Source organism: Dama dama, chromosome 1 (assembly GCF_033118175.1).
Source record: "Dama dama isolate Ldn47 chromosome 1, ASM3311817v1, whole genome shotgun sequence".
NCBI lineage: Eukaryota > Metazoa > Chordata > Mammalia > Artiodactyla > Cervidae > Dama > Dama dama.
Genome location: NC_083681.1, coordinates 64,301,397 through 64,326,811, shown reverse-complemented (window position 1 = coordinate 64,326,811; position 25,415 = coordinate 64,301,397). Strand labels below are relative to the sequence as shown.

Sequence of the window (25,415 nt, the reverse complement as noted above, 5' to 3'; positions counted from 1 at the left end):
ATTTACAGTTACTAAGGTGATGGAGCAATCACCCCCATGGTACTGTAAGATGCTACAGCAACCAAGCTCCTAAGTCTTTCACATTAGAGAGACTTGGGTCCAAAGCCCAGCTTTGGGTCCTATAGAATATTAGGCACACCATGATTTCTTAACCTTTCAGCCTCATTTCTTCCTTAGTAAAGAAAAGGTGGTAACTCCCTCATGGGGTGCTTCTAAGTGTAAATGAAGACATGCACTTGAAACAGGTAGCAAAGTACCTGACTCTTAGTCAAGTGACTGGGATTTGATTAATATTAGACAATCACCTTATAGATTAAAGTGTATTTAAGGCTAAGAGCCTTCTGCTCTGACAATTCTTGATAAACTGGCCAGCCATTCACTGTATCACTGATAACAGCCACTCAAGACCCCCAGTTAGGAGCCAGGAGCCTAATTATTCAGATACACAAGCCCCCACTCTATACAATATGTACAATTGACAGATAGGAAGGAAAGAAAGAAGGAAGAGGGAAAGACAGAAAGGAAGGAAGGAAGAAATCATCAGATAGATGAATGGATAGATGGATAGACAGACACTATTTATAGAACACTATTCTTGGAAGAAGTCTGCCTCAAGTGATACTAACCCATAGAATCAAAATGGGTTCCACTGGGACCATTCCTTGTTCATCTTTATATCCGTGATGTCTGATTCACAGTATGGTGCCCAATATATGTTTCTTTAGTTTGTGGAAATGCATTAGAGTCCAGTGACCTGGGATCTGGAGTTTGACTTCTTACTAATAAGCCATCAGTTCTCATCAGTAAGGCTTCAGTTTCTTTATCAGACCCAGGAAGAAGTTGGCTTTGGTAGTCTCTAGGTCCCTTGGCCAACCTAAGGCTCTGCCTTTAGAAGGACAAGTCTATGTATGTTTCTTTCAAACTTGTTCTCTAAACCCAAGTGGCTCCCTCTTGCCTGCAGGGTTGTGGTATTTCCCTCCGGAATCAAGGCGGCAGTGGTGTGATGGCTGCGTCAAGCAGGCTGGAGCGGCCAACAAAAAGAAATAATAGACAAAACAAGAGTGTTACCAGCATCCTGCTCTCCGATTACACCAACTAAACGCCTTCCAGCCCACAGAGACTAGAACCTGCCCCATCGAAGTTGGAGGGAGAGAATGGTTTCAATTAAGAGAAGCACAGCAGGATTGCGGATTCCCTTAGAGAGACTACTCCTAAATTATTACAAACAGCCCCAGTGCTCCCTGTAGCAAATTTCAGCATCGCGGGCCAACTCAGACCATTCTTTAGCTGTGAGACAATCCTCCAGTGAGGTGCTTTTGAGCAGATCCCACCTGCACCCCTGGAAGTTGAGACGCCCACTCTCAATTGACTCCCTGATCTCTGGCGGTCTCGAAGGTCCCCCTGCCAGGGCAGAGAGCAAAGAGGGAGGTTCCCGCCACCTGCTTTCCCAAGGATGACTCTCAGTAGTACTAAATCGTTTCAAGACCGTTCATTTTCAAGGAGCCAGAAAAACCCAGATTCTCAGGAAAAGGAGACGCCTTGAAGCTTTAAGGCCTCCAGTTCTGGAGATTGGGAGGATAGGATGGGCCCCATAAGACTGAGTGGGAACGCTGGTGTGGTATTAGAGGGAGTGGACTGAATTCCAGCCCCATCACATGACAGCAGAGCCTTCTTGGGCAAGTTACTTCATCTTTATGAGTCTCAGTTTCTCAGCCTATAAAATGGCTCTGAGGAAATGCAGTCATTCATTTACTGAACGGATATTTGCTGCACACCTCAAAGATAGGTTTATGTGAGTTAGATAATAAACTCACGGGAAAGCATCAGCGTTGAGTTTGGTTCATAACAAGTGTTCAGTAAATGTTAACTTTTTTCCTTCTCCCACAGGAAGATTAAAAAAAAAAAAAAAAAACACCCTGGATGACCAGTCCCAGCTCTCCCATATACCAAGGGGACCCCTGGGTTCTGATTTATAATGTATTTACACTATGAACAATTGTCTGTGTTTTGATAGTCTTGTTTCAGCACAAACAGCAGTCTGCAACCACACTCTTAGGAAACTAAAAGCAAAATGAGAAGCTGACACAAAGGCGAACACTCCTATTAAAAGATGCAGAAGTTTTAGTCACTTCTGAGGTGCGGCTAGGAGGGGCCGGATCTTCCTTTCTTTAGAGGCGAACAGAACTAAGCAGTTAAAGGTAATTAAAGGTATTTGGGGGAGATAAGAGGATTGAACATCCCAATATGATTGAGGGGTGGGCACTTCATGTATTCAAAAGCTGGTCCCCCTGCCCCAATCCCTCCACAACCAGGAAATTCCAAGCCTGGGCTTCTGGGGGAAGCAGTGGAGCCTGAGGAACTTCAAAATTTCCAGAATGAGATGGAAGCTACTGCATTAAATTGCCCCTAAGGGTCTTTCTACACTCTGAGACCAGGAAATAGCACTGAAAAGTAGTGCTTCTCCCCAAGAGGGAGGGAAATACCATCTCCTCCTCCAGCCTCATGCCAACTGTCAGCACCAAAGGCAGGAAGAGGCAGATCCTGCTGAGACAAGCAGCCTTGGAGACTGCCTGTCAGCAAGCAAGTAAAGACAGGCCTGGAGCGCATCGGCCGACTCGTTTTCACCAGCTTCTGCAGCAGCCAAGCTTCCTGTAACATCCCCGGCTGCCGTGTATGCCTGGCAACAGTTGGTCCAGTAAGCAGGTGGGTGTCAGCACTTTGGTGTCCCCTCCCCACCAAATTAAATGCGATCTTATTGGCTAATATTTTGCCCAGAAATGGAATGAGCATCTTCCAAAGGCAGCTGGAAGCATTTCTCAAGTGCAGCTGGAACAAAGTTTGGGCTGAATGAGGACAGGAGAGGTCCAGGGTCTAATACTGCTCCCTGTCAGTTATTCCACACATGATCTGGTAATACTTACACAACCCTGCGCCTAGGTATTATTACTCTGCCTTAAAGATGAGAAAACTGAGGTTCAGAGTGTTGTCAATTGCCACATAATTGATGAGGGGCAGGACTCGAACCCAGGCTTCTGGGTGGCTCCGTGGTCAAGATTCCGCCTGCAATGCAGGAGCCACAGGAGATGCAGGTTCGATCCCTGGGTTGGGAAGATCCCTTGGAAGAGGGCATGGCAACCCACTCCAGTATTCTCACCTGGAGAATCCCATGGACAGAGGAATCTAGTGGGCTACAGTCCATAGGGTTGCAAAGAGTCGGACACGACTAAAGCCACTCGGCACGCATGCAGGACTCAAACCCAGATTTAACTCCAGGACCCACAGTGCTTTCTAAGAGCCTGGGATACCAGACTCAGACCCCACTCATGAACCCCTGAACTCAGTGCTTAGCCCAGAGGCTGAACTGACAGTCAGTCCTCCTAACTACAAGGATGATGAGTAAACAATCTCTAATGTAGCCTTTAGAAGAAGACAGAGAACCTGACTTAGAGAAACTATTTCTTGATGGCCTATTTGAAGAGATGCCTGTTTCTAAATGTCTTCCAGAGGTTCTGGGAAGCTCATCTGGAGAAGAAACCGGATGAGTTTCCCAAAGATTTTAACAATGCAAACAATACAGAATACAGAAGTAGCTGTTGACTTTAGCCTTCCTGGCAATACAAATAACAGGAAGCTCAAACAGATAATAAATAGGGTACCTTTCCTCTACCCTGAGAAACAGTTCTTAAGGAAGGCTGGAGATTATCTGATGATGTTTTTCTGTAAGGAAACTGAGCTGCCCCAAACAAGTTTCAATAGAGCCATGGGGAGCCCCACCCTCTGTCCCCAGTAAGAAGAATCTAGAATATCCAAGGCTTGCCTCCCCAAACCTTGCTCCATCTCTTCTCTCCCTCAGCAGAACATGTTTCCCCCTTGTCTTTCACAACCATCCTGAACACTGCACATATTCAGCCTCTGTTTGGAGCCTTTGCAGGAAACCATGGAAGAGACTATATCTAGGTGATGATAGCCAAGAGGAATGGAAATTGGGGTGGTGCCCCGTCACAAAGGAAGGAGAAAAGATGTGGTCTGTTTGCTGACCCTCATTTGCTTTCTAAGCAAATTTGTCTCTTACTCCAATAAATAGATAAATAGACAGATGATACATGCATGGATGGATAGGTACATAGACCAACAAGTAGATACAGATAGATATATATGATAGATACATGGATGGACGAACAGACAGATACATAATAGACGCATGGATATATACATACATAAGGTTGTTTTTTTAACTGAATTTGGTCATCACAGACTGAATCCACCAGGGTAAGCCACAATCTCACAAATCCAACCAAATAGTAAAGTGGACACAGACCTTCAGAAAAGAGAAGACCAATTCCAAGTCTATTCATTCAACAAGGTTTTATCCAGTGCCCCCATGGGCACTGTGCTAGGCACTAATACCAGGGCACTGAAAAAGGTCAGAAAGGTCATTGCCCCAACGCAGACGATGGTCCAGGGAAGAAGACAAACACTCAACAAGGCAACAACACAGCACAACAAATGCTGTAACAGAAATGCAACGTGCTGAACGCTTGGTTTAAAGGGAAGCCTTTCCTTCCCAAGGCCTCTGCTGTCCCCAGGAGATGCCTCCCCAAGGCACTGTCGTTTCAGCTGAGAACTGAAGGACAGACAGGGAACTAGTGGGCCAGGCTCAGCAGGCTTCGCAGTCAGGAAATTCACCCTCAGAATAAAGTGTAAATCATTTCAGTTTGATAGAATCCATTTCCTCTCGCTCTTTCATCATTAGATTTTGAGAAGCAAAGCCCCCTTCCTGTGTCAGAAACCATCACATTCTTGAGGTCCACATTAAACATCCCCTGGGTTTCTCTCCCCTGGATTCAGTCCTTATAAATCCTTTAATGATACTTAAGTGATAAAAAGGAATGGAAAACAAATTTAAAAATTCTGAGTTTCCCTCCAAGCTGTTAGATTCATGAGCACACTGCCTGGAGGCAGGACACTGGCCCAGAAAACCCACCTGTCTATCTTTGGACTAATCAAAATGTTAAGATGTTAGACCTTTGAGCTTTGGACTCAGAAACTATTAATATTTGGAAGGAGTTTTTCTTCTTATGAAAGAGCAATTATCCATACAAAATTCAATAGTTAATTTAGATTCCCTGAAGCAAGTCTGATCCATGGGGAGTCAACACAGTGTGGTTGCAGGAACATCAACTCTGACAGTGGAGAACTTAGGATTCAAATCCTGAATCTGCATCAATTCTGTGATCCTGGGAAAATCATTAAACGTCTCTCCTCTACAGGAGTGTAATAATGCTAAGTGGGAAGTTGATGTCAGTGCTGGATTAGATAATGGAGCTGAACACACTTCATACACATTAAAACACTCCAGGAGTGTAGTTTTTGAAAAGGGAAGCCTGCTTTCTCCCTTGGGGGTCATCATCTCATAATTTACAGGAAGAGATGCTCTTCCAAGGTCGCAGTAATTCTTTTTAAATGCATCACTACAGACTCATGGTCTTCAGCAAAGTGCAGTTCCAGCAGCGCTGAGATGAGCTGGAATGATGAGTTTCTAATAATAAAGTGCTCAAGTGTGCAAAAGATGGGCTATTTCTTGTAAATTATAACAGATTTAAGGTTATTCCCTGATATGCTTTTATTGGAGAGAGAAAAAGATAAAGTTATAGCTATCGTGATTGTGTATAAACCCAGACCATCCAAGCCTCCAACTGCAGCGTGTCCCCCATGTGAACTCTTTGTCAGTGAGGTGTGTCTTCCCGGGAGAAGCGTGAGGGTGTGACTTAGAAAACACAAGAACTTGCCTTTTTTCTTTTGCCTACATAGAATTGTAGATCAAACTCTACCAGCTGTGTCGACTCCCTTAGTGCCTTATTGATTATAAGAGACATTGCTACCAATGCAATAAAATTCTTCTAATTGAAAGTGCTTCAGGGAAGACAAGGCCATCAACTCCTAACTCATTTGGGTGGATCATGACTGGTCTAAGTTGAGCACTGTGGTCAGAGTTCTCCTTGCCAGTGATCCGGTTAGTGTGGGTCTCCTGGGGAATAGTACCCCATTCTTTCAATGAGAAGTAAAGTGAAGTCGCTCAGTCATGTCCGACTCTTTGCGACTCCATGGACTGTAGCCCACCAGGCTCCTCCATCCATGGGATTTTCCAGGCAAGAGTACTGGAGTGGGTTGCCATTTCCTTCTCCAAGGGAAGTCAATTACAGACTTCTGGAAAAGCCATCCTTCCACTTTTTTAGAAGAGATATTTATGAATAAGTATCCCTTCTTCTGGTGGTAGACACTGCTTTTTGTTTTGTTTTTCCGTAGGATGCCTGGAACTGTGAGCGTCAATTTGGGACCATGAAGGAGGCTAAACTATAGGAAGACACTATGAGGGGCAGAGTGGAAAGCTGGAAGAAAACTGGATCTTTGATAACATTGAGCTTCTGGAATCATCCTGTTTCCATACTTCTTGCTGTGCTAGATGACAATTTATGAGGGTTGATAATCTGTTACAGTGATAGCAGCTGACATGCACTGATGTGGGTATACCAAGAAATATGACAGATAGCAATTCCATGGGACTGACACATCATGATTTGATGCATAGATGGGCTGTAGCTTTTGTTCAGCCATGATAGCTATAACTCCATCTTTATCTCTCCAACCCAAGAAAGCACATCTGAACAAAAGGAAAAGGATGCCATCATCATCACTGGGAGGGGGAATAATCTGAATTTGTTCTTGTTTAGAAGACACAGTTGTTTCTAACTGATCATCTGGATGGCTGGTGCCTATACTCTGCTAATTGATAAATACTATTAGCATTGTGCATGCGTGTGTATACACACGTCTGACTCTTTGTGACCCCATGGACTGTAGCCCTCCAGACTATGCTGTACATGGAATTTTCCAGGCAAGAATACTGGAATGGGTTGCAATTTCCTACTCCAGGGGATCTTCCTGACCTACGGATCAAACCTGCGTCTCCTGCATTGTCAAGCGGATTCTTTATCACTGTGCCACCTGGGAAGCCCAGCCTGTGCTTTTATCTGAAAGCATTCTAAGTGATGCTTTGTGAGGGGGTTTTGTTTTTGTTTTTTCCTTACCACATCTATCTCACCTTCCTGATAGAGTCCACTCTGGTCATCTCCAAGTATTTACCACCAACAAAGAGATTTAAAAAGTGAGGCCTTTGTAGTCAAATAGTTGGACATCTGAATCCTAGGGCTCTTGCCTGCTCCTCCTGCCTGGACCCAGTCAATGCACCTGCATAGCTGCTGGAAGTCATCCTACAAACCACCCCCTAGGGACACATCAATCAGACCCTGGCCTCAAACTCTTGCCACCAAAGTGTTCCAAACAAGACCAAGAAACTTCCAATAAAATGGACCAAATTTGACCCTAACCCAAGGCTTAATGCTCAAGATACCTACATAAATTATGAATTTTTCTCCCATGGAAAAATGATACTTTTTGTTTCCCAGAGTTTGGGTTCCTTCATTTCCCCAACATATACTTCTAAAAGTCTGAGTCAACTTGGAGGTTCTCAATGGTTCTCTTCCCAGCACTGTCTATTGCAGGGCATGTAGGACAAACCTATTGCTTTCAGAATTTTGAGGAATAAAACCTTCTTTTTTGGCCCTCTTATTCAGAGGACCCTGTGTGAGGCAGCCAGAACAGGAGCTGCTGTAGCTAAAGTTGTGATGAAGAGCTCTGACCCCACTTACCAAACTGTCCCCTGGACTTGAAAGCTGGTGGGAATGAGGAGTCCAACAGGTAGCCCCAACCCAGCCCCCCTCCCCCCAACATGAAGCTGCAGGAATCCTGCAAACACACGCACTGCTATTCATTGAGAAGTCTTCTCTGATGCTCCAAATCAGGCGCAGTCTCCCTGTTACATGCTCTCACAAGCTCCTGTACTTCTCCTTCTGAGCTCTGACCACAAGTGTAATTAAACAAGGGTGTAATAAGTTGTTTACGGCGTCTTCCCAGCTCAAGCATAAGTCCCATCACAGCAGCAACTGTGTGTCTCTTGTTTAAGGTTGTATTCCTAGTGCCTGGCATATATTGGTATTCAGTAAATGCATGTTGAGTAAACAAATGCACCATTTGAAAACCACTGACTGCTCAGAGAGGATAGGTAAGAGCTAGGCCAGGTGATGCTGGGCCTTTTGGTTTCCAAAGGTTCATTGAGTCATAAAGGATCAAAACAAACACCAAGTATGCATGCACAAGGAACTACACAGGAAACCAGATCCGAGAACAGTGACGGCCCCAGCAGAGTATAAACATCTGCGCTATTTCCCACTGTGTCACACACGCACACACAAAGCCCAAAACCCAGGACTATTTTCTCTTCCCCTCTGTCCCTTCACATCTCCTGGCCCTGGTCAGCCATGTGTCCTCCTGTCTAGTGCCCTTTCCTATCATCAAAGGATGAAATGGAAAGGGGACTGGATGGAGCATCAGAAACCAGAGTTTTGACTCTAACCAGTTGTGTGACCTTGGGCAAGTCATGTGCAGTCTTCAAGATGGCCTTCCCATAGTCATCCAAAAGAAAGAGGTGGACTCTGTAATCTCCAGCACCTTTCCCCATGCTGCCATGCCATCATCATTGGCTCTGTGTCACCAGATCCTGAAAACTTCTCACTCAGGGCCCTTTCTCCTCTTCTCCCTCTTTGGATCCATAATTCAGTGCTGCTATAGGATGCAGCTCAGCCTTGCACCTTCTAAGCCCTGGCAAAGCATCTGAAAACCCTCCCTCATTTGCCTCCAGCACTTTGATTGAGTCACTGCATAGGGGTATTGTGACAGAACTTGGCAGGGCACCGCAATCCCCTGCAGGCTGGCTGTGTCTGCCCACCTCCGGAAACAGCAGGATCAAGAACTTGAGCACGTACCAAGGGCCCTAGATAAGCACTACCCTGGAGAGGAGGGCAGCACATAGGAGACAGGTGAGCATTCCGAAGACTACAATTTCAATGACTGGGGTCAACCAGCAACAGGAGACAGAGATAAAGGTGAAAGTGACTTCAGGTAATAATAGAACCTTGTAGTTTCAACATCACATGTTTCTGCCTACCAGCACAAAACACTTTTCTACCAGCAGGTAAAGGTGGAGAGGTCTAGGGGAGGCAGAGGGATTATTACCCCCATGCCATTTCACACAGTATACTGAAACATTAGAAAGATAAAGCCAGCAGCCCAGGGTCACACAATTAGGCTTTGACACGCTGGGAATTAGAGCAGTGTCCTAATCTCACCCAGGGGCTATTTCCAGTAGACTCCTAATGGAGCCTTTGTTTATCCTTTGGTTCTACCTTATCTTACCTTCCCAGGCAGTGAGCTTGCTTTTTTCCCTTGGGGATGAACAGGGGGAAACTGGAGCGGCTCAGAGTGGGCTGACCAGCCTGAGTTCAGAACCCAGCCTTCTTGACTTGGATGCTCCAGTGGGGCCAGCCTGTGGAATGCTACTACTGTTTGTATCTAAGAGGCAAGGAAGAGCCCCCCGTAGCAGCTGAGAATGCAGAGGCTCCAGGGCTGATAAAAGTTGTAATTAACATGCACATACAACCCTTTCATCTTCAAAGGCTTTAACTAACATGAGTTAGCTATCATCCCCATGGCTGAGGAATCATTTTCGTCTTCTCAGTTTACAGATGAAGAAGTTGACGCGAGAAGCTACCCTTGGCCATGAGGTCTGGCCCTTGTTCAAACAGAGGAGATTCCTGGCTCCAAGCACCTTACTTCACTAGAGTTGATAGGAAAACAGAATGTGAATGAATCAGAAGAGAGGGCTCAGGGGACCAAACTGCTCCGGGAAAGAGGCTGCATTTATACCATTCTGGAAGGAGACTGAGTCTATGGTATGGCTATTTAACCAGGTTAAGTGGGCTAAACTCTCAGCGTTACACACACTATCAGAAAGGTACACTAGAAAAGCCTGCCGCTCTATTGCGGTGATGTCTGTGTGATCCAGGAGGTCAAATCCTCCATACTGTGCCCATAACAGACATCATTAATTGACCTCAGCACTCTCTGTGGGCTTCCCAGGTGGCACTAGTGGTAAAGAACCCACCTGTCAATGCAGGAGACATAAGAGACATGGGTTCGATCGCTGTGCCGCGAAAGTAGAGTCTGCCTACAATGCAGGAGACCCAGGTTCGATCCCTGGGTCGGGAAGATCCCCTGGAGAAGGAAATGGCAACCCACTCCAGGATTCTTGCTGAGGAAATCTCATGGACGGAGGAGCCTGGCGGGCTACAGTCCATGGGGTCGCAAGAGTCGCGCACGACTTAGCGACTAAACCACCACCACCAATATTCTTGACTGGAAAATTCCATGGAGAGAGAAGCCTGGAGGACTGCAGTCCATAGAGTTGCAAAGAGAGTCGGACATGACTGAAGCAACTTAGCACGCACGCATGCAATCTTTGCAGCTGAGCCAAGGTCTGGCTTCTTAGCACAGCCTCTCAGGCAGCCTCGAGTAATCAATGGGAAACAATACAGGAGCTGAAATCTGTTTGCTATTGCTGCCCTGCCGTAGAGCCTGTTTGCGATTCTCTTAAACTGCCAAAAGTTGCCAAAGTTTTTATCTCAACCAATGTTGGAACTGACCTTTTTCTGAACTCTGTCTAGCACTCTCTAAAGAGGGTGTCATGAGAACTTCTAAGTCTCTGGAATGGAATCTCATACATGGTGCCACTTGATCACTTGAAGTCTGTCCAACCTCATCCTTCACTGTTCTTCAACATGGTGTCTCTTAATTAAAGTGCACAGAGCCCCTTACTGACCCCAATCAAGTCATACTTATTTGCCCAACTTTAAACTTTCATTTCATTCTTAATGCTTCCTTAAGTCGCTCTCCTTTCTCTGTTCATCTTCTTGAAGTGAAGTGAAATCGCTCAGTCGTGTCCGACTCTTTGCAACCCCGTGGACTGTAGGCCACCAGGCTCCTCCGTCCATGGGATTTCCCAGGCAAGAATACTGGAGTGGGTTGCCATGTCCTTCTCCAGGGGATCTTCCCAACCCAGGGATCGAATCCAGGTCTCCCGCATTGCAGGCAGATGCTTTAACCTCTGAGCCTCACGCTCAATTCATCCTCAAATTTTACTGCTTCCATGAAACCATCCTACACAATTGCCACACACAGAAATGTCTGCTCTTTTATATACTTTCTTCACTTGTTTAGTTCTTCTTTCACCAAACAGTAAATTCTCTGAGGACAGACACTAGACCTACTTCCTAACTTCTTTCCACAAAGCCAATCACATAATCATTTTTAGTGCATTTACTCAGTCGGTGGGTTTATCTCCATTTTACACCCAGAGAAACAGAAGCAACTAATAAAGGAAAAACCTTGCCCACAGTCATCCTGTAACTAAGATGGAAAAATGCTGAGCCTCCGCTGGCCACGTGTGGTTCTCACTTCTCCTTGAGGGCAGTGTCTGGGGGATTGACTGGATATACAGATGACTGGACCATACCCAGCAATTACCGAGAGCAATGCCAATGACAGAACTGAATCCATTCAGAAGTATTTCAACTTCTGGTCAGTGGATTCTAGATGGATATGAAACAGGGCACACCCAGGATGCACTGTGATCTGACAAGGGTTTTCAGTGACCAACAGAAGATCAGAATCCCAACAGAGCATTTAGTCTCTGACTTACCACCTTGAAGTGACGGCTTAGTTGCTCAGTCATGTCTGACTCTTTGAGACCCCACAGACAAACCTGCCAGGCTCCATGGAATTCTCCATGCAAGAATACTGGAGCGGGCTGCCATTTCCTTCTCTAGGGGATCTTCCCGACCCAGGGATTGAACCCAGGTCTCCTGCACTGCAGGCCGATTCTTTACCATATGAGACACCAGGAAAACCCAACTTATCACCTGGACAAACTCCTAAGTAATGTAGTCTTTCTAATTTCCTTTCCCACTTCCTGCCCTCACTGAGCAGGAAGTTTCTCTGGTTCCACAGAAAAGAAATAAATATCTTAGTAGGAGTCTGGAAGTTTCTCCATAGAAGCAGCAACTCACCATCTCAAAAGACTACTTGTGCCACCTTAGTTATATACATATTTCTTTGTTTTGTTTTCAGATTCCCATGGCCATCCTAGTTCTTTTCCCTAGGATGCTACAGCTCATCCTCTAAGCACTGCTTTGGCTGAATACTGTGGTTCATTTTGCACCAACATGTTACAGGGATCCCTTAAGGAAAGCTGAGAAATCCAATGTGTTCATGGAGCTTTGAGAGTGAAGGACACAATCTTTTCTGTTCTTCAGGGGTTGACTTCTCTAGCCTCTTGAAGCAATGTTTGTTCAAAGAATATTGCATCTGGAAGTGAAGTGAAAGTTGCTCAGTCTTGTCCGATTCTTTGAGACCCCATGGACCATACAGTCCATGGAATTCTCCAGGCCAGAACGCCAGAGTACGTAGCCGTTCCCTTCTCCAGGGAATCTTCCCAACCCAGGGATTGAACCCAGGTCTCCTGCATTGCAGGTGGGTTCTTTACCAGCTGAGCCACAAGGGAAGCCCTATTGTATCTGGATCCTGTGGCTAATCCCAGGACTGGCTTTGGGCAGTTTTAGCTGTGGGACTGACACCTGTTGCTAACTTCTCTGGCTTAGACTTCATCTGCTTACCTGCAAGTGGTCAGAAGGATCTGGCGGAGTCCTCTGAGCAGAGCACCTTGGCCCAGGAGTCCATCCGGCCAATTGGCATTTAGAGTATAACTCGGTCCATAGGCTTGTTTCTGGTGTGGGTTAATCATTCACTCCTGATATTTAATACAAACCAGTCATCACTTTTGTGTGTTGGGGGGCAGTCGGAGGGGGGAGGGACTGCACCATAGTTTGTTATTCCTTGCATTAACTTTTATGAGGCTTAGGTGTTCATGGGCCTGCAGAATGGTGGGTTTACAGAATGTGAGGCTGGGAAAGGACTGCACAAACCAACTAAAATCCTGCTGTCTCATCTGACACACGGAAAATTGGAGGCAAATTGGAGTAAAATGACTGGCTCTGCATCACAGTGTGAGTCAGTTACAGAGAGGCGCTAAAGAATTATAGTCATCTCTATACTTGAGGCGCCTTCTGTGTGCTAGACCCAAGCTCCAGACACTAGGTGCTGAGCATTGTTCTAGACACTTAATGTGTGCAACCACTGGGGCTCATGCTGCTCTAATGGGCCCAGGAGGAGGATCAACTTGTTTCACAGCCCTTCTTCCTTCTACACAACCCTCCTCCAAAGCCAACCTTCTCATTCCCATCCCACCACATGGAACAGCTGGTTCGGTACAGAAGGTCTTTAAACCATTGAAAGAGAGAACTCCTCCCTTTTTTCCTTTTAACATAGTGACCAAAAAGCCCACCTCTTTTCTCTGAGTGTCACTGGAACACGATTTTGAGGCTTAGGTTCTGTGTACATGAGGTCAGATTTGGCAGTGCTGGGGCTGAGAGGCAGACAGACCTCTAGGAAATTAAGATCCTTGGTCACCATACTGGACAAAACCCAGTGAGCTCTAAACTTCTCCTGCCTTGCCTGATATGTCAAACTCAAAGAAAGACACACTCAAATTAGAGAGAATGCAGAGTAAAGTGATGTCAAAGAGATGTGAGTATAGGAAGCACAAGGAAAAAAAAACAATAGGTTTCTATAGATCAGAAAGATTTAAAAAGATGAAAAAACATTAGCCAGAACCCATGAAAATCACAAAAGGTAAATGATAAAGATGGCTTTGCTAGCCAAATCTAGAACTTTCATTCATTCAGTCCAACATTTATTGAACATCTACTATAATTGAGAAACTGACAGATAGGAACCTCAAGGATACAAAATTGTACATAATGTACATAAAACATAAGCTTTTCCCTAAGGAGCTTATAGACTCACCTGTGAAAGAGAACAGAGACCATAAGATAGCTCTGCAGCATCCTTTGAATTTGTTAGATAGAAATACGCTTGTGGGGTTTTCACGAATTATCAGGGAGAAACAACTAGTAGACAAAAGGGCAAAGCAAAAATCACTTGAGGAAGTCTAGAGCAAAGGTCTCCAAGCCCTGGGCCATGGACCAGTTTCAGTCTGCAGCCTGTTAGGAACTGGGCTGCACAGGAGGTGAGCAGTGGGTGAAACTAAAACCATCTCCCCACCCTATCCATGGAAAAATTGCTGCCCATGAGACTGGCTCCTGGTGACAAAAAGGTTGGGGACTGCTGGTCTAGAGGGATGAATCTGACCCCTAAGCCTGACCTTGGGAAGATAACTAGTTCCATCACAGAGAATCCACTACAAAGATGAAGTTCTGGGCAGGAGATTTCTATGGCAGTATTACTTGTCTCTCCAAACTCTGCTTTATGTCTATGTGACCAGCTTTCTTGTGGGTACCTATATCCTTGTCCTCCCCTAGTAGGAAAGTGTGGCCCTGAAACTCACTGGTGGCTGAGGGGATGACGTCAGCTGGTCTGCTATAGACTGTAAGATGATGCTCAGCTCTGTTGGAATCTGATTCATGAACTGGACACATGCAACAATGGCAACATTTGTAACTGGCATACAGTATTTACACCATTTGACACTTTTGGAGCCAGGGGCCTGGCTAGAAATGATCTTCCAAGCCAGAGGCAAGAGACCAGGTCTGAGGTGCATGGAATTGTTCCTTTCTCCCTGGCATCTCAGGTTCCACAATGGTGAACACCTGTGAAGAGGCCTTATCATCCCCACTCTAATATCTTGATGGGTTCTCTCTCAGAGAGCAAGTAGAAGATGCTGCCTGGATCCACTACTGATGGGTGGTTTCTTCTAGAAGGCACTGCAGACCTACTCAAGTGCAGAAAGATGTACTGAAATTGAAACAGATGGGGCTCTGTGATGAGTCGCTGATGAGTCGCTGCTCCCAGGACAAACGCCCAGCTGCCTACCTGCAGGCTGAGTCGGAAGTCTCCAGGGGCCTTTGCTTCCTCCCTTCCGGGAGGGCACCCAGAAGAAATGCTCCCTGCCCTCTCCCATGCAAAGGTCACCTCCTGGGCCAAAGAGCAGCCAAGCCACAGGTTTGCACTGGAGCCGGGAAGACAGGCAGAAATAAATGTCGAGTTTTGGCCCAATTTCATGTGCTCAGGGTGAGCATAGCCTGCTGCCTGACACTCTTCACTCTCAGAGTCTATCCTTCCGTCTCCAATTCTAGCTGGTAGAGAGAAGGTCCTGGCATTAAGGACCCTTAAGCTTAGGGCAAACACTTTTACTGCTGTTCGATTGGCTCCTTTCCCAACTTTATCCTGTCATGAGCCAAGGTCCTGGATGATGGAGCCACCAGTCAGCAACCTTCATCCACCATCCAGGGGACAAGTACTGAAGTGATACTGAATAAATGACTAAATTCACCACCCCCTTGAATCCTACTCCTTCCTTAACTCCCCCCACTCCGCATCCCGTATGGAAGTGAGCAGAACTTCTATCATTGGAATGAATGAGCCGCACAGAGTAGGAATGGGAAGACGTTTCCATGACAACTTCTTTCTCCTTCATATTTGCAGCTCCAGCCCCCTCCTCTGACATCACGCACAAAAAGGGAGAGCAAATCCAGCTCTGTGGATGTTATGATCCTGCCCGGCAGTGTACTAGCAGGTATGAAGACAACCAGCAAGCATACTAGCAGGTATCATCGTTTGGGTTTCTGGGCACCCTGACGTCTTGATATACTAAGGAAGGCAGAGCAATGCAGTCAGTAAGGACATGAACCCTGTAGCTAGACCACCTGGACTTGAAACCCAGCTCTACTACTTAGCAGCTCTGTGGCCTTGGGCAAGTTACTCAAATTCTCTATGCTTCTGTTTTCTCAAATGTAAAAGAGAAATAGGAGCATGCCTTCCTAAGGTTAGTGCATGGAATAAGCATGTTAGTAGAGGGAACAGGATGATGTCAGCATGTGGTCAGGACACTGTGTTTGCTGTTATTACTAACAGTAGTGACAGTATCTCCAATATATACAACTGACTGCAAAGAAATAAACACAAAAGGTATAAGAGCTCTAACCCTCCAGAAAGGTTGAGGGTTAGAAGGATGAACTTTCAGGCACACAGCTCAAGGAGACTCACCATGACACCATGGCAAAGTCTCAAAATCACTGGTCTCTGTGAATTCTCTCTCTCCCTAGAATTTTGCAATTAACGTTCACTCTCAAAAGCTGAAGACTCGGGAAAGGCTTTGGGGACCTGGGTTTTGCAAATTACCTCCTTGGTGACTCAGCCCCTCCCCACCCACCTGGGACATATCTGCCCACACTTGCTCTTAGGAGAGACTCTTGCCTCAAGAGGACACACCCAGGTAGCTAATGCACCCCCAAACTCAGGGAGATCTGGGTTTGTGAGGTTCTGGACCCCTCTGACACTCACCCCTCATCCTGCCCCCAAGTTTCACAGGGTGGATGAGCCCTGAGTAGGCAGGACCTGCCCCATTTGTGGTCAGCTTCACACATGGCAAGCTCCATGGAGACAAAGCACCGCTGGCCTCCATATCAGATGTCAGGCTTTGCTAAAGACCTTTAGTAACTGCAGGAGACCCACAGAGAAGGCAAGGATCTTCTGGGAAGTACTTCCACTTCTCTGCCAGCTGCTAACACCTTCCAGAAATTGGAGTGGGGAGCATTGGAGGGGTTGGAAGGGAGAGTGTGGATCTCTCACCCAAGAGCTCCAACGTCAGATTAGCATCTCCAAAATAAGCCAGAGTTCCAAGCGGGCCACTGCCCAGGAGTGTTTTATTTTGAGGTTTCAATGTGGGACTGGGTGTCATCAACCAGCCTAGCTCCCACTCCCTTCTTGGCCAAGAAGTGAGTCATCCTGTCCTTAGACAGACGTCCCCAGTCACGGCAAGCAGCCACCAAAGCCACAAACAGATGGGTGATCTCCCTACTCGGGCAGACCAAAAACGAGTCCTGCGGTGGGCAGTTGTCCAGCCAAGCACTCATCTCAGCCTTGTCCTGAAGGCAGTCCTCAGCACCGTTATCATATACAGATAAAGGCCTCTGCATCCTAGGTAGACTGTGCAGTATGTTTTCGTATACCTAGATGTAGTAATTTCTATATTCTAAATATTCATTTCAGTTCAACAGTAACAGATAACAAATATGGGCAAGGACTGGGTTCTGAGACTACAAAAATGAATGTGATTCCATCCCTGATGTCAGGGGGACCCCCCCACAACACTGCAGAAGAGAGATAAGAAAAGATCTATCTGGTCTGGGGTTTTCTGCCAATGAGAACTGTGAAAGTCATGAGCACCTCTTGGCCTTAGAAGATAAATATTGATCTTAATTTCCCTGTGCATTTTTTAGGCTAATTAACTGGGGGCCTATGAGGACCAGATATCTCCTTGTCAGAGACAAGGCTGGCCACCATTGAGTGACGCCAGGGATTCTCAGCTGGGGGTGACTTTATCACCACCCCCATTTGGCCATGTCTGGAGACAGTTAGAACTGGACAGGGAACAACAGACTGGTTCCAAATAGGAAAAGGAATACATCAAGGCTGTATATTGTCACCCTGCTTATTTAACTTATATGCAGAGTACATCATGAGAAATGCTGGGCTGGAAGAAGCACAAACTGGAATCAAGATTGCCAGGAGAAATATCAATAACCTCAGATACGCAGATGACACCACCCTTATGGTAGAGAGTGAAGAGGAACTGAAAAGCCTCTTGATGAAAGTGAAAGAGGAGAGTGAAAAAGTTAGCTTAAAGCTTAACACTCAGAAAACTAAGATCATGTATGGGTGTGAGAGTTGGACTGTGAAGAAAGCTGAGTGCCGAAGAATTGATGCTTTTGAACTGTGCTATTGGAGAAGACTCTTGAGAGTCCCTTGGACTGCAAGGAGATCCAACTAGTCCATCCTAAAGGAGATCAGTCCTGGGTGTTCACTGGAAGGACTGATGCTGAATCTCAAACTCCAATACTTTGGCCACCTCATGCGAAGAGTTGACTCATTAGAAAAGACCCTGATGCTGGGAGGGATTGAGGGCAGGAGGAGAAGGGGATGACAGAGGATGAGGTGGTTGGATTGCATCACCGACTCGATGGGGATGAGTTCGAGTAAACTCCGGGAGTTTGTGATGGACAGGGAAGCCTGGCGTGCTGCGATTCATGGGGTCGCAAAGAGTCGGACACGACTGAGCGACTGAACTGAGCTGAACTGAACTGACTGGAGGCGATATAGGCTGTCACACCTGGCCAGGAGGCAGCGGGAGGGGGGGAGGGAGGTGGTGGTGGCAGGCGTGCACGATCAGAATTTAGAGTGTGAATAAACCAGAGATGCACCGTCAGCTGTTATCCAGGAAACCCTCCACTCGACCACAAGCCACTCGAGAGCGAGGACTGTGCCCTGTTGACCATGAGCTCCCAAGACCTAATCGCTTGGTACACCAAATAGGCAGCAAGTGCGTGAGCTTTTGCTGATATGTTGTCTGGTTAATGAACTTGCTCGAGAGTCGGTAAATGAACTGCTCAGTCGTGTCTGACTCTTTGCGACCCCGTAGACTGTAGCCTACCAGGCTCCTCCATCCACGGGATTCTCCAGACAAGAATACTGGACTGGGTTACCATTTCCTTCTCCAGGGGATCTTCCCAACCCAGGGATCTAACCCGGGTCTCCCGCATTAGAGGCAGATGCTTTAACCTCTGAGTCACCAGGGAAGCCCAAATGAACTGCAGGGAAACAGAAATACACACGGCCCGAGCTCACGCCCCCTTCTTCAGATGCTCAAATCTTCTCTTGTGCACACGGCCCCCTCCTCTTCCCCATCACTGAGACCCCCAGCCCTCCTGGCTGTGCCTCAGCTCGGGAAGGCTGTCAGTCCTGTGGTCCTAGTTGGCCAGGCTGTCACTCCTTGGTACAGTGTTCCACATGGAGAACCTTAAGGTTCTCGGATAGAGTCCCGCATCTCTCACATTTAATTCCCCTGTGATACCCAGTACGGTGTGGGACCCACAGATGACACTTTATACAAGCTTAACAACCGACCAGCAATACCACATTATGGGTAGACACACGCGTTCAGATACTTACATGCCTATGGGCACACCCACCATGTATATGTCCACACCTAGCCAGCAAAAACCCAGTATGTCATTTTTCTTGGGGCTTCACATATTGGGATGATCAAGAAAGAGAGAGCAGAGGGGCACAAATGTTCCTCTCCAAAGTATAAATTTTCTGAACCAGACAGTAATTTAATTGGATAGTAATTTAATTAGGCTGATTCATGAGCTGTAGAGATGTGATTTTCACTTATGCAAAAATTCATGCCAGTTTCTGACTTCTAATCACACAAAGTCATGCAACTTATTTGTAGAAAAAAAATCTGTATTAAGTCAAAATATACACTGGACTTCAACTGGTAGAATATATGCATGTTTGAAATCCTGACCCTCCTGGAAAATCCAGAGTTCCCAACCGCTGTGTCCATGCCAAGCCAGATCCCACAACCACACACTTAAGAAAACACCCCTTCTTTACTCTGGCAGATTGGGCTGGCTTCCCAAATCCTTGCTGGGCAGCTTCGAGGGAGCACACTTTTTAAGAAAAATATCAACGTGCTAAGGGATTAAGAGCGGTGTTCCAATTTAAGGTTGGAGGCATCAGCCTCCCCCGGCGAGTCTAGAGAACACTGGTGTGTTTCCCACTGAAGCAAAGACACAGAGGAAATTGAGTCATCAGCATTGACTCTGCAACTCCTCAGACGTTCTCTCTGAAGCAGAAAAGATCCCCTTTGAGAACTCCACTTGGTGGCGGGATTTGCCACCTGCTTCAGTTCATTCTTTCACAAGACCCACTTCCCTTTCAGTCTCTGGGTGGAGTCAACTAAATAGGTGCGGGGAAACACAGGGGTAAGCCTGTAACTCAGCCCCCATCCCAGCCAGGATGGGTGGCCGGGGGGAGGCTCGGTCCCTCCCACAACCTCCTCTTCATCAGGGACTCCCCACCTGGAACCGTCTGACAGTCAAGGCCAAACTGAAATCTCACTTGAGTGGCCACGTGTCACCTAGCACCCCACACTGACTTTCCGTTCAAGATCCTTGCCTTTTCTAGAGAACCTTTTCAGCCCATCACCGGGGGCCTTGACACTCCCCCTCACTGGGGCACACACAACCTGCTAAAGGCTGAGGGTTTTCACTGAGCATGTAACAAGGGGGCTTCCTGGGTCATTGCACCTAGAATGCTTGCAGGGTCAGAGCCTCTGCAAGACCCCCGGCCTTTTTTTTTTCCATTTCCAGGCAGAAAGCCTTGCCCTGACTTGTCTCTTAGACGAGGAACAGCCTCTCCCTTTTTTTCCAAGCCTGCAAATGAGAGCATGTCTAGAAGGGCAGCTGGACTCTGATAAGGGAATTGACTTATTTTAGTAACAAATAGCTAGGTTGGCATCTCTCGACAGCTGTGGCCAGGACTGGAAAAGAGACAGGCCAGGGCAGAGCAGGGCAGCTAAGAGCTCTCAGCCTGCTGGGGAAGAGGAAAGCCACTCATCACAGGCTTCACGTTTGCTGGCCTCACACAATTTCCAGAGTCCTTCAGAGGCAAATAATGAATCAAAGGAACACAGGCACTGGACTCTAACACAGAGGATGTGAGACATCAGAGGACCCCAACTCCATCACTCATACTAGCTGTGTGTCTTCAGGCAAGTTATTCCATCTCCCTGAGCCTCTCAACTTCTTTATCTAGAAAATGGAATGAAAAGATTGCTAAACATACACAGGACTGTTTTGAAGCTTATATAGGATAACCTGTTCAAAGCCCATGGCTGAATGCCTCCTATGAAGCTGTGTGCGTGTGAGCTCAGTTGTGTCTGACTCTTTGTGACCCCATGAACTGTGAAGCCGTCCAGGCTCCTCTGTCCATGGGGTTTTCCAGGCAAGCATACTGGAGTGGGTTGTCATTTCCTCTTCCAGGGGATCTTTCTGAGCCAGGGATCGAACCCACATCTCCTACATCTCCTGCCTTGCAGGCGGATTCTTTACCACTGAGCCACCAGGGTCAGTGCTTGGTAAATGGTATTTCCTACATTTTTAGGACCCTACTTCGTAGAGGAACCGAGTGTCAGGCTTTTAAAGCCGGGATGCTGCTAAGTGAGAGGGATCCAGCAACACTCCAGGAGACACTGGACAGTACAGAGCGTCTACCCCAAAGCAGCCACTTTGCTTGATAAGAAGAAATTTATCATCTTTATTCTTACGTTAAACCCAAACTGGATATATTGTGGAGGAAAATATAAAATTGTATTGAGCGTTTAAGACAGTAATTTAAGGTATGAAACAAACGTTGCTACCTCTGTAGACCACACATTCCCCACCCACTGTAAGTAGTGGAGGTGGGGCTCAGTCCTGGAGGATCAACGTATTTCAGAGACCTGAGGTTTGGAAAGCGTCCTGTGCTAACACTCAGCCTGAGAGAGGGGAAGTCACCTTTCTCTCTCTGGGGATCTGTTTCCTCCTCAGGGGAAAAAAAAAGGGTTTTTCTAAATGATCCTTGGAGTCCCCATCTCGGAGTCTACAATAGTGAGTCAAGAAATATTTCTTGAATGAGTGGAAAGGGATCTGTCATAAACTAAGAATTTCATGCTGCCCAGCAGCCTCTCCAAATTGCGCGGGCCAATTTGGAAAAAGAAGGGAAACTTTTTCTACTGGCAGCAAGACTCAAACACACCTACTTGGCACTATGCCTTTGCAGGAAGGAAGATGTCCATTGTGTATTTGGGGAACGACTGAATTAATTGATGCTAACCAACCTCAGTGGGAATGGAGGTTTGCTTTGTTGCTGCTTCCCCTGGGAAAACACAGTCAAAAGTCTAACTCCCAGAAAGAGGGGTCTCTAGTGCTCAGAGGGATCAGAAGGGTGCCAGCCACCCCCAAAACCCCAGAGTTCTCAGATGCACCCCTCTTTCTAAACACCAGGGGCACAATTCTTTAGCAAGGACCCCCTCACCCACAGAGGAAAGGAGGCAGACAGGTACGGAGGGCTCCCTTCACTGCCCTTTACCCAGGGCCACTTTCTTCCTTCCATGTGTGAAAGCTAGCTCAAGGTATCTGTTCTCCAACTTAAGAGAGTTTGGGTCCAATGCTGCGTAACTGTATTTGGCCATGTCTCTACTTCTTGCTTTTCAGTATGAAGATCAGACCCTTTCTTCCTCCCGAAAGCCTTGCCACTTGCCAAAATGTCCACACTGTCCTCTGGAGCCCACCGCCTTCGCCGGTGGGGCACCAGGAGAGTCTCCCCACCTCCTCTTTGTCCTTCCTCTCTCTGCCTGCCCAGCCCGAGCCCACTGTTAAGTCACATCTCCTTTCCAAGTCTCAGTTCCTTCCAAACAGCTTTACAAGCACATGAAAGCCTGGGCCCAGGCAGTTATTGCTACTGGCATTTTTTTTGCGCTTCCTCCAAATGACGCTGCCCAAAGGGACCACGGAAACCCAGAGCACGAGCAAGGCTGCCCATCTCGGGGGAAGCGGGGACTTAAAGGGTCAGGACAGTGCCAAATATCGGGGGATGGGGCCCTTTAGAAGAATTTGGGCTGCAGGATGGAAGGGGTCAGGAGTCAGAATCCTCAGAAGCAAAGCAGAAGGTGCCCTGGGGAGGTAACATATAAATAGACTTCCCTATAGGCCAGGGAGACACCAGCCTGGCTCAAGTTCTTCCCTGAGGCCAGGCTCACAGCTCTCCTGGAAATCTTCCCCTACTCTCTCCCATCCCAAGTCTTGCTGCCTTTCAAGAGTTCCTTGGGCGCTCCAGTTCCCTTTGAAAGCCTCCTCTAAAGCCTCTGGTCCACCATCTCCTTCTGTAAAACCTTTCTGAGTTTGTCCATGTCATACATACAGCTTCACCAGTGCTAACTAAGCAACAGGCAAAGAATCTCGGTTCACAGGACCAGCAGTCTTCTGACTGTGTGAACACAGAAAAGTCACTTAACCTCTCTGAGCTTCAGTTTGCTGCCCTCCTGTAAAACAGGGCTAACGACAGGACACTTCTCAGTGGGCCATCATTGCAGGTAAAACGAGATAACACATGTAAAGAATTTAGCACAGTGCCTGGTCCAGCCCAAATGTATAATAAATGGGGGCTGGTGCTGTCATTCTGATTACTGTTAATTATTGTTATTAATTACTATTTTTCAGATTCAGGAATCTAAATCCTAGACCCTCACTTATCCTCAGTCTAAAGTATCCCAGTAGGACTGTGTCTCTTACTTTCCTGGTACCCCCAGAGCTGGGTTTAATAAACACTTGCTGAGTAGAATTAACCATAGGTTGAGCTGTCTTAATGACCCAGCTGGCACTTCTTAAAAGAAAAATTAATTTTGCTAGCGATAAGCAAATCAGCCATGTAATTATCTGTACATATAAAGACAAAGAAAAGGAATGCTTGGAGTTCAGCCCCGCCAGAATACCTCACACGCAGGCACCCCCTCGACAGCCCTTGAGAGGTACAGACCCTGTGGAGCTGGGATACCGGCTCCCGGATCCCTGATGCCACCCAGGAGCCTGCTCCCCTGTCCTGCTCCGAGGCTGCCAGGCACCAATCGGGAGGCACATGACCGTCTGGATTTCCCCTAACTGATTGGCAGCCTGCGGGAGGTTGCCAGGATGCAGCAGCTGGCCGAGTCACTGCCTCTCCTACTCACACTCCCTGCCCCAGGCTGGCACCTCGTGGCGACCCAGAACCTTGACGCAGAGAAGGTTCAAGTTCCCACAAGCGTTAAGATTGTTAGTGACTTGAGCCAACTGTAAGAGCTTTGGAACCTAGGTGAAATGGGGGAGCCACAGGAACTCAGGATCCCTTTCTGGGAAGCTCGCTGCCACCAAATCTCACACATGGCAACAGTGCCCATCTCTATGGCCACCTCGCCAACACCCCTGTCCCTACCCCGGCCCCTGTCCCTGCCCTGCGCAGCCTGGCTTCAAGCGCCCTTGGGCACAGGAACCTGTTAATCCAGACACAGGCTGCGCGCACCCAGGAGCACAGTTCCTCTCTGCCTTGTGCTCCAGCGGCTCCAACCACCCCACCCCAAACCGCGCGCCAGCAGCCTGCTGCCCAGCAAACTTTTTTGCGCTCTTTCACTTTGCCGGTCCACAAAACTGTGCTTCCCACCGACAGGCTCTCCAAGAGCTTAGCGCAAATCCTCGCCCGGTCGTCCTTCGCCAAATCCCAGCCGCTCGCCGCCCACCTGACCCCGACCCCCCTAGGGCCAACGGAGCCCCGCGGCTGCCTGCCGGCTGGGTCCGGACCACTCCCTCCCGTCCGGGCGGGCACTCACCGATCTGTGCCAGGCTCAGCTGCACGAGGCAGAGTCCCCACGCTGCGCGCCACCAAAACGTGTCCATGGCGTCGGAGCGACCGACAGAGCGAGCGGAGTGGAGCCGGAGGGGCCGGGCGCTGGGCGGGGGCCGGCGGAGCACGGGGCAAGCAGGGCGCCCGAACCTGTCGGAGGCTGGGGTCCGGCTGGCAATGAGGGCGCCTCGGAAGTTGGGTGCAGTTTTTATTCGAGGGTTGAGAGAGTGACCTAAGAGGGAGGGAGCGAGGGAGGACACACCCAAGCGAGGGGGCTGTGACTAAGCAGCCGGCAGAAGTTTAAAGACGTACCAGCTCTCCTTAGCCCTGGCCCCTCCGCCCCCGCCCTGTTCTCTCCCCAGATAATAAAGCGGGGTGCCTGGGCGCGCACCCCGGAGAGTCGAGGGGTCCCCGTGCACCCAGGACGCACCGACTTTCCTCGCCTGGCGGCTGGGAGCGCAGCCTCTGGACGCAGGAGGGAATGACTGAGTCCTGAAACCTCGCCCCTTTGGGTTCAGCCTCTGGCCGCTCCCCTCCGCGAAAGTTTCTCTTTTGACTCAGGCTGGGGAACTCTTTGTGGGTTTCACAGGCAGCTGGATATTCTGGGAGAGGGGCTGGGACAGTGGAAATGTGGTTTTTCCCTGCCCATGGTCGGGAGCTTGCGATTCTTCCAGGGGAGAGAGGAAGAGCTCATCGACTTTCCCTTGAAAGAGAAGGGAGTTCATTAACACTCTTCGGGTGGACTTTTGATTCTTACCAGGACTCCTCGGGGAAAGCCAATGGTAGCCAGCCATGGGGCTGGTATTTGGCTCTACTGACCTGTGCATCATTTTCCGGTCCCAGGCTGGCACCTGGCTCCATCCATCCATTCCTCCTTGGCTTACTCACTCTCACTCATCCTCCCAAACACCCACAGATTCCTCTATCTACCCATTTTATCTTACATCTCTCCAGGGCTCACACATATATCCACCCTCCTGTCCATCCAGTATGCACTCACATGCACCCAGCCTCCTGTCCAGCCATTTATCCAACTACCTATCCTTTTGTCTACCCATTCACCAACTACATTTTCTTCCAACCACCCTCCCATACAACTTGTCATCCATCTATTCTCAATCTTCTCA

The 25,415-nt window shown here is 47.8% G+C and overlaps 1 protein-coding gene across 9 annotated transcripts in view; it reads right to left on the bottom strand.

Moving 5' to 3' along the window:
* The window catches only part of CD44 (CD44 molecule (Indian blood group)), an 89,131-nt gene extending 64,595 nt beyond the window's left edge, over positions 1 to 24,536 (bottom strand). The window contains exon 1 of one of the 9 annotated variants that reach the window (XM_061151844.1): positions 24,275 to 24,536. In XM_061151844.1, coding sequence (XP_061007827.1) covers positions 24,275 to 24,341 — 67 coding nt within the window. In that variant the 5' untranslated portion in view covers positions 24,342 to 24,536. The remainder of the gene's footprint in view (positions 1 to 24,274) is intronic. The other 8 variants (XM_061151852.1, XM_061151862.1, XM_061151869.1 and 5 more) reach the window with 8 other exon arrangements.
* Positions 24,537 to 25,415: the final 879 nt, after the last annotated feature.